The following is a 9852-nucleotide window of genomic DNA, read 5'->3' on the forward strand; positions in this document are numbered from 1 at the left end:
CAACTTCACACCAAGACTATTTTATTTTATACTATTTTATGTTCTTTTTCAAAAACTAAAATATTGATAAGATCAATTCCTCTACAATGTTAAAAAAAAAAAAAGACTTAGCAATCTCTTTAATACAAAACTATTTGTAGACATCTCTCCAGATGACCTGAATTTAGAAAGTCTTACCTGTCCTAGAAAAACAATAAAAAATTTTGAGCTTAGCTTGGAAACCAGTAAATCCAGTTTAAACTAAGATTAAGCAACAGCTCAAGAAAGTTATTTTGACAGTCATTCAACCATTTTCCACTCCAAAATCTGAGAAAGGCACTTGGTTGTGACATCCCAGGTAGAATTGTACTAGAACAAATGGACACAGCAGTGCGTTATAGTCAAAATGATTCTAGTATTATTTTCAGTGATTTGGGATAATTCACATGGTAACAAGGATATTGAAGCAAACTGCTAAGATCCTCTTTGGACCATTCATTATACAACTGAGCAAATCTCTAGGTTAGTATTTCAAACATTTATTTCTGAAAAAAACTGTAAATCCTCAATTGTAATGGATCAAATTTGGGTTTCTCCTCCGTACTTCCCCAAAAGAAAGAAAAAATTGGTTTGGAATGAAACAGAAAAGAGGAAGCTTACAGGGAGCTGAAACTAAAATTATTGGAAGAATGAGTAAGCTTCCCCAGGTGGCTCCTTAACAACCATCTGCTTTAAAAATTGGTTTTTAACTAACTATAATGTGTGGAACTTATTTGATCTGCATTTGAACAAATCAGCTGTAAAAAGATACTTTTAAGAACCAGGAAATTTGATTATGGACTGGATAATTCATAACATCATAGAATTAGTATTAATTTTGTTAGGTATGACATTGGCATTGCATTTATATAACATGTGTATTTTTTTTAAAGATGAAAATTGATTTCTGAGAGAGGTGAGAACTAAGTCTGAGGTTTACTCTATAAGTAGTGCTAGTCACTCAGTCATGTCTGAGTCTTTGAGATCCCATGGACTGTAGCCCACCAGGCTCCTCTGTCCATGGGATGCTCCAGGCAAGAGTACTGGAGTGGGTTGCCATGCCCTCCTCCAGGGGATCTTCCCAACCCAGGGATGGAACCCATGTCTCCTGAATTGCAGGTGAATTCTTTACTATCTGAGCCATCAGGAAAGCTCATACTCTATAAATAAGGGAGAGACTGAGTAAATGTGACAATAATTAACTGTTGTATCTGAATAATGTATCTATGGGGCTCACTGTATATATTTTTTTGTATATGTTTAAAACTTTGTTTAAAAAAAAAGTTTTGGGGTTTCCCTGGTGACTCAGTGGTAAAGAATCCGCCTGCCAATGCAGGAGACGAGTTTGATTTCTGGTCTGGGAAGATCCCGCATGCTATGGGACACCTACACCCATGTGCCACAACTACTGAGTGTGTGCTCTAGAGGCTGGGAGCTGCAACAACTGAGTCCATGGACCACAACTGCTGGGGCTTCCCTGGAGGCTCAGACGGTAAAGCATCTGCCTGCAGTGCAGGAGACCCGGGTTTGATCCCTGGGTCGGAAAGCTCCCCTGGAGAAGGACAGTCTTGTCGACATTCATCTTTTCTCATCACACCTTTTCCATGTAAATCATCAATATGCCAAATTCAGAATAGAAACTGCTGGAAAAAAACAAAGTAGCAAGAAGAAAGTTGGAAACAGTGAAAAAAGTTAAGGAAAGGATAAAAATAGTCAATGTAACACTTTTTAAGTTGAAAATTTAACAAGTAATCCTCCCAAAAGCAAAAAGGTCCTTTCTGAAGTACATACTCCAAACCTCGAATTCAACTGACAGGAGCTTACCATTTTTATCTGAGGATAACTCTTAAGTTTCTCACAGTGATTCTGCGCTGGAAACAACCCACTAATTGAGTCATACAGTGTCTTGCCACGCTGAGAAGGAAATACTGGTCTGAGTGCAATTCCCCAGTTTCCTAAACCATAAAATAGGAGTATTATACTGACCATAATGATTTGCCACAAGAATTAAAGGAAATTCCGAATATGACTCTGGCAGCTGGCAGTAGCTGTAAATTATAGAGGCAATTCAAACAAAAAGTATAATAAAAATGATCAGCAAGTATAATAAAAATGATCGCCATCAAGAAAGAAGCAATGTACATTACAGGGCCAAGGTAAAATAAAACAGAGGTCCCCCAATGCACCAGCTCCCATAAAAGGCTTCTCCTCCGTTCCTAGCCTTCTTCACAACACAGCACACCCCCAGGGAGACAGGAGAGCCACCGCAGGAGTGTATTCATACACAGAATTCCAAGTGGGCCACCTCTCAATTGTTTCCTACTCAAAGCAACCAATGCACGCTTCAGGGTCCGAAGTACTTGCTTTCAAATTCATCATCACACTACAATATTTTGAGATTGTTTCAAAGACTGACCTTAGTTTGACCATAGCACATTTATTTTTTTTTTAAGCTTTACAGCAAATACTAAGATAGAGGCATCTTCTTAAGAAATGGAGATAACCAGCAAAACCTCTTGGACAAAAAGTTTAAAAAGTAGTTTCATAGAATGAAAGGTGGACTTTGGCAAGGACTGCTGAGCAGGAAATGGGCTTCTAGGCCTGACCTGATGGCATGGGGGACCTCGATAGCATTCCACGTACCTGGACTTTAATGTCCTACTCATCTAAGCCCATCAGCTATTATGAAAGGCCAGGGTGGCTGCATTAAAACACCACAGAATGTATTAATTAGCATATTTTGTCCTATAATGTTTTCATGCCTGTTATTCTGACTTTAAATTGTTTATGAATACAAATCCAATCTATTATATTTTCCCATTAACTTTTTTTTCTTTTTTAAAGTGAAAATCAGGAAACACAAAAGTATCAATCACAGCTAAAAGTGCACAGACCCCAAAGCTCTGACAGCTGAGAGACTCACACACAAGTCACAGACTCAGGAAGCGGAGAGTCTCTATCCTAATCACTCCCGAATGCACCCAGTTGGTCTTGACCTCTTTCCTCCGTGTTTCCTGAATTTCCCACTGCTTCTTGGACTTCGCAACACATTTACTGTCAACTGCTCCTTCTCTCTCCGGAGAAGGCAATGGCAACCCACTCCAGTACTCTTGCCTGGAAAATCCCATGGACAGAGGAGCCTGGTAGGCTGCAGTCCATGGGGTTGTGAAGAGTCGGACACGGCTGAGCGACTTCACTTTCACGCATTGGAGAAGGAAATGGCAACCCACTCCAGTGTTCCTGCCTGGAGAATCCCAGGGACGGCGGAGCCTGGTGGGCCGCCGTCTATGGGGTCGCACAGAGTCGGACACGACTGACGTGACTCAGCAGCAGCACCAGCTCCTTCTCTCTCAACACTGCTCAACTTCTCTGTTGGTAAATGACATCACTATCTAAGATACTCCAAAATTAACATCCTCAATTTCTCCACCTTTTTCACTTGCTAGTCTTTATTATTAAATCAACCAGTGCCTGTCATTATTCCCTCTGTCAAATTTCCACCAGCACCGCCTTTTCATCATCTCTCGTCTGCTCCATAATTACAGCCTCCTAAATAATCTCCCTGCTCCCCTTTCTCTAGTCCTCCCGTCACCCTGCCTCTCAAATTATTCTTCCAAAATACAGGCAGGCTCAGGCTGCTACCCTCCCCAAAACCTTCAGAAGATTAGTCAACCTAAAAATAAGCCAAGACCATCCTATGTAAGACAGCAATCCTCCCACCCCCGCCCAACCCCTGAACCTGCTTTGTTTTTAGCAAGTACTTCTGACCTTCTAGATATTCGGCCTCCGGCCAGCTGAGTGAGGGCAGGGCCGTTATTTGCTGTCTGGTGTGCATTCTCTGCTGCAACCCTAGTACCTGTCAATAGGTGTTAAGTGTTAGTCGCTCAGTTGCGTCTGACTCTGCGCCCCCATGGACTCCAGCCCACCAGGTTCCTCTGTCCATGGAATTCTCCAGGCAAGAATGCTGGAGGGGGTAGCCATTCCCTTCCACAACAGATCTTCCCAGCTCAGGGATTGAACCTGGGTCTCCTGCATTGCAGGCTGATTGCAGTAGCATGTGAGCTACTAGGGAAGCCCCATCAACAGGTAAGTGCTCAATAAATATTTTCTAAACGAATTAATTTGCAAAGCACTGACAACCCTCTATTATCAGACACTAAACTTCCTTTCCAGGTTCCTCTCCCACAAGAGTTTCGTCTCTGAAATCCGTCAGCCAAATCTAGCCTCATCTCTTCTCATTCTTCTAGGCCAGTCTAGAAGTCAGCTCTTCTTTGAAGCATCTTATATCATGACTCCTCTGAGCTCACAACCCACATCACCTGTATCTTCCACGTTCACTTCCTTCTGCTTTGCTTTATGCTACCGCCAGGCTAGGGCATTTGGAGGGAAGACACTGTTTATGTCAAGCTTGTAGCCGCAGGATCTGGCCCCAAACACAGACACTGGTAAAGAGCAGGCAAACTGGGCGTGTAGCCTCATATCTTTTTTTTTTTTATAAAAATGAAAAAAACTTCTATGGTAACTTCTATGAAAACTTCCTACACTGGTGTCTGACACCTGGTAGGAACTCAGTAATAAGTCAAGTTGAATACTAAGGTTTTTTCCCCTGTTTATATCAAAAGGTAAGTAATCAGGGAAGAGCCAGCATTTGAGGCAAAGCCTCAATGTGAACTGTGAACTGGACTCTTAGACACTCTCCTTTGAGGTTATGATACTCCGAGACGGGAGAAGAGAAGTGAGCACAGCGGCAAGGCTGGAGGTCAGGGCAGAGAGGGGCTCTGACCCCTGAGAAGGAAACACCCACTGTCTAGCTGCAACAAGTAACCACTGTGAACTTCTATCCCTCCCTATCCAAAAGCACCGAGAGCATTACCGACAGGAAATACCAGCCAGTGCCAGGCAGCTGTAAACCCTTGGTAAATCTGATTGTCAGTTTCCTGAAGGGGTTTGCACGCCTGAATACATCAATCCTGAGGCCATGGGTCATAACTGCTCTGAAGGTTAAAAAAAAAAAAAAAATCAAAGACCAGAGTGGATTTGAAGAAAGTGCTTCAGTGTGTCCAGAAGTTTCCCTCAGAGCTCAAGCCAGTCCTTAAAGAGCAGAGGTTCTCTGTGAACTCTCCAAAAGGCTCCCAGAGCTCTGGGGGACATAAACCCAGGTGAGGACGCATGTAGGTGAGGAGCAAAGAGTAAAGCTGGGAGCCAGTCCCCTCTGTCCCTCAGCCCCTGCACCAGATAACCGCCCAGTTAGCCCAGAAAGAAAGCAACGTAATTTCTAGGCTTACCTTGATTTTGACATAACTATTATGATGATTGAAACTTGATGAAAAAAGATCATGAGTCCATGGACAACCTACAGTCCTTTGAAGCTGACTTTTCTCTAAGTTTGAATGGAAGGTTGAAATTCAGTGTTCACACATGCTTTAACCACTAATGTGGCATTCTCTTGTGAGCCTGATAAAGAATATTCCTATTATACTTGAAAAACAGTAAACTGCCTACGTTTCAGCTCCAGTTATATGAATTTCCAGAAACTGAAAATGAGCAGAAGTCTCTGAAGACAGGCTGTTGCTCTGAGCTACTGTGAAGCTCCACAGTGAAAGAGCTCAGGAAGGCAGCCAACCTTTCCCCTACTGAGTTCCGAGGGCAACCCCAAGGGTAGATGTTCCCAGTTATTTTGTAAGCCAGCTGCTCTGGCTTCTATGGGCACCAACAGGAAGTGTTCTAAAGGAATGCTAGGTCCAGTCTGGTGGTTTTGAGAGGCAAGGGCCATGTCGCTTTCAGCTCTGAATCCCCCAGTGCCTTCATGTAATATACACATACAGCTGTGTTTAATTTCACCTTGCGGAGGAGTGATTTCTCTACCAGGTGACAGGCTAATGGCACACATGGCCGGTCCAGTGGCTTGTCCGCTCAGAGTGACCTGTACAAGGAAGCCCATGAAGGGCCTTCACAGAATGGAAGCCCTCTCAGGACCCTCCAATCCCAAACTGGCCCCAGTTTCTGGCATGCTTCAGGTAAACTCCGTTTTCGAGAAGGCATTCTCGAACCAGATCCCCTCCACCCTTCTCGGTTACTCAACCCTCAACTCGGGTTTTCCAGATCTCCCAGGATGGTCTGGGAGAATCCATATTCCTAGGTGAGTTGAACCTGCTTGAGCAAAGTTCAAAGAATGAATGGGTTCAGAGGCAACCACCTGACCTGTAAAGTTTCAGTAGTTGTAATTCCCAGAAGATAGACTGTTACTCCATCAAGGAATTTCTTGAGGTAACGACAGGAGGGCTGTACCAGATGGGCTTATCTGCGACCTACTCTTCTCATGCTACCATTGCAGCATCGTACCCCAACGTTTCAATAATTTACATTCTGAAAATAAGTTAGTTTTTAAATTTAAAGGGGGGGGCGGGGAATGCAAGCAATCAAGCACAGCGTCAATCAATGACTCCTAGGACATCTACAATTAACAGTCATAAGGACATCAAACCAAGACTACCAAAAATGCTTTACGTGTAAATGCTCAAGTATCTGCCTGTCTGTTACTACTCAGCACCTAAGAGGCAAATAATATAAACATTTTTGTCCACTAAGATACAGTTGTAGCTAACATCTTTCTCATCAGAATCGTAAAACATGATGGAGAGGCCCTCAAAGGCAGAGCTTTCGCCAACGGATCCGTAATCTAAAGGTGACAGACACATCCTTTATCAAAGTGACACCCTTTTGGAAGAAATGGAAAAGTTAAAATGAATTAAGCACTGAATAATAACAGTGACACAACGTGAGTGCGCTGTTTTACACGTTAGTTCATTCATCCTCACAAATAACCCTGTGAGATGAGAACCATCTTCATCATCCCCGTTGTTGTAACAGTCGCGGAACATGAGGCAGAGAAACTTGCAGAAACGCGTTGCTTAGTAGAGGTAAGATCCCAGGGCCCCTGGCGTTAGAGTCTATGCCAAACTGGAATCACCTGGGGTGGGGGGGTGGTCCTTTCGAATCCCCATCCTCAGCCTGGTGTAGCTGCTATCCTTTGCAACCCAGCACGCACCAGGATGGTTGCCAGGAGATTCCAAGCAAAGTTCGGGAACCGCTAGGTCCGCGTGCGCGTCACCACTAGGGCATGAACAGGATCGCCAGTTGTGGCGTTTCTGTGGCCCGAGAGTTTCTTCACTGAGGCGCTGAACCCGACGTAGAGAGAGAAAGCAAAAGGGGAAGAAGAGGCGCTCAGTCTCCGCGCGCGGGGCCGAGCAAGACGCCGGGCGGGCCCCGGCGGTCTGAAGGGGACGACGGCCCGAGCCGGCAGGGGTCTCGGCGGCGTGGGAGTGGGCGCCGGGGCACCGTCCCTCGTGGGGCCGCGGGGGTGGGGCGCGCTCGCCTCTCACCCGACCCCTCTCGGGCCGGCCGGATCTGCCGGGGAAAGGTCACCCGACCCCCGGCCGCCCGCAGCCTTCCGGACCCGCTCCCGGCCCCGGCGCGCGGGTCTGAGCCTGCCCGGCGGGACCTAAGTTACTTCGTGCGGCCGGGCCGACGCCGGAAAGTTGGCTACTGTCCCCGCCCGGGCGCGGATGGGAGGCCCGGGGTTGGGTGAGGGGAGTGGCGGGCGCCACATGAGACCCCGGGTGCGCGGAGGCGGCGTCCCGGCTCCCCGGCCCGGCCGTGCTGGCCCCTTTTCGTCCCCCACCGTGTACCCACCCGGAGGTGAAATCCTGCTGCACGCTCAACAGCCGCTCGCGCAGGGTCTCCAGCATCGCCGCCGCGTCTCCGCTGCTCAGGCCGCCGCCGCCCCCCCGCACCTGTCACCTCACGCCCCGCGCCCCGCGGCCGGCCCCGCCCCCCACCTTTGCTCGTCCCCGCGGCGCGGCCCTTCCGCGTCCCCGCCCCGCACCCCGCGGCCGGCCCCGCCCCCGCCCTTGCTCGGCCCCGCGGCCGGCCCCGCCCCCCGCCCTTGCTCGGCCCCGTCCCCCGCCCTTGCTCGGCCCCGCGGCGCGGCCCTTCCGCGTCCCCGCCCCGCCCTTGCTCGCCCCCGCGCCCGGCCCCGCTCCGCCCCCGCCCTTGCTCGTCCCCGCGGCGTCCCCTTCCGCGTTCCCGCCCCACCCCGCCCCGCTCCGGCCTGCGCAGCCGCAGTAGGGCGCGCCGGCTCGGGCTGCTGGAAAAGGGGGCGGTCCTTCCCCGGCCGCGGAGACAGCCTGCCGCTCTGAAGCCCTGTTCTCGCCCAAGCCGGGCCGGCTGCCTTTTCTCTTTAAAACAGAAGCGGCCGCGTCAAAGAATGCTTTACATTCAGCGCTTCCTTGAGTGAGTGGACCTGTCGCGAACACTCTCCTGGGCTCTGGTTCCAGGATCTGAGCCCGCTGGCTCTGACCTTGGATTATGACAGTTAACCACTCAGCTTCGGTTTCTTCGATGAGAAAGTGGCGACTGTTCCGACATCCTGACTTTCCATTCTTCTTGTCAGCCTGTCCCAACAGGCTTTCGGTCCTTCGCACCGAAGGTGGAGGCCTTTGTCGAATCACCAGTGGTTTCCATTTGTTACTTCTCTGATTTTTTTCCTCGACCTCTCGCTGGTTCTCATGCCATTCCTTATCCCAGTCTTAAGACTCCATACTTGCACGCTCTCGGTCCATTCCTCCTCCTCCTCCTGTTTTAACTGCTTCTCCAGAGGCTACATTTGCAGCCTCCCGCCCTTCTCCTTGTATGCTCTCTGCCTGGGTTTTTCTATCCATTACAATGCGGTAAATTCTATCAAGGCACGGGTGACGCCCGAGATCTCCATCTTCAGCCCAGTCCTCCCTCCCCCTCCTTCAGTTTACACCAATTATTAACTCCACCTGTATCCAACAGGCATCTCCAAACCCAAAACACCAAAAATTGAAAATGTGATTGCAAGCTCACTTTCGAACCTAATCCCAGCCTCTTCCATTCATTAAGCGGCACCACCATCCACCTGGTTGCTCAAGTTAAGCCACCCGAAATTACCCAGTTATTCTTTTCCCCAGCTGCTGAGTATTAATTCATCAAGTCCAATCAACTCTACTTCTAAAGCATTGCTAGAACGTGCTCCTCTTTCTCCACCTTCACTAAAATCACCCTGATCCAAGACACCACCGTCTTTCACCAGGGATACTGACGGATCTGATTCTCCTCTTTCACCACGCACACCCCCATAATGCATCCTTGACACAACAGCCAAAGAGAATTATTTAAAAAGAGCAATCAGATCATGTCGCTTTCCTGCTTTAAATCCTTCTGTGCTCTTGGGGAGAAAGTCGAACTCCTCACTGGGCTTACAAGTCTCAAAATTTGAACCCTTCCTGACCTTCTACCTAAAGTAAGTACTATTCACCTATCTCATTCCTTGACATTTAAGCCACACTAACCTTTGGTGTTGGAGAAGGAAATGGCAACCCACTCCAGTATTCTTGCCTGGAGAATCCCAGGGATGGAGGAGCCTGGTGGGCTGCTGTCTATGGGGTCGCACAGAGTCGGACATGACTGAAGCGACTTAGCACCAGCAACCTTTGGTGTGTTGTGTGTTCCCTGAAAATCTCAGGTTCATTTCTTAGGCCTTTTCACAAGCTTTTCTCCAAATTATCCCACCACTGGCTCTGTGGCATTTGAGCTCAGCTTAAATATCGTCCTCTAACGTAGATCTTTTCTGATCATTCCAGTTACCGGCCCAGTCACTTCCCGTACATCCTGTTTCTCAACTTAGTACATGACATTATGTGACAATTTATTTAGTAATGCTTAATTAAGAAAAAGTTATCTGGGGTGTCCCTGGTGGTCCAGTGGCTAAGAATCTGCCTTGCATGTAAGCGACAGTAGTTCAATCCCTGG

The 9852-nt window shown here is 47.9% G+C and overlaps 1 protein-coding gene across 1 annotated transcript in view; it reads right to left on the bottom strand.

Moving 5' to 3' along the window:
• Positions 1-7906, bottom strand: part of DTNBP1 (dystrobrevin binding protein 1) — a 96802-nt gene extending 88896 nt beyond the window's left edge. Inside the window, exon 1 of the mRNA XM_043450152.1 lies at positions 7711-7906. Coding sequence (XP_043306087.1) covers positions 7711-7766 — 56 coding nt within the window. The 5' untranslated portion in view covers positions 7767-7906. The remainder of the gene's footprint in view (positions 1-7710) is intronic.
• Between the last annotated feature and the right edge of the window lie 1946 nt (positions 7907-9852).

Source organism: Cervus canadensis, chromosome 28 (genome assembly GCF_019320065.1).
Source record: "Cervus canadensis isolate Bull #8, Minnesota chromosome 28, ASM1932006v1, whole genome shotgun sequence".
In the NCBI taxonomy this organism is placed as follows: Eukaryota; Metazoa; Chordata; class Mammalia; order Artiodactyla; family Cervidae; genus Cervus; species Cervus canadensis.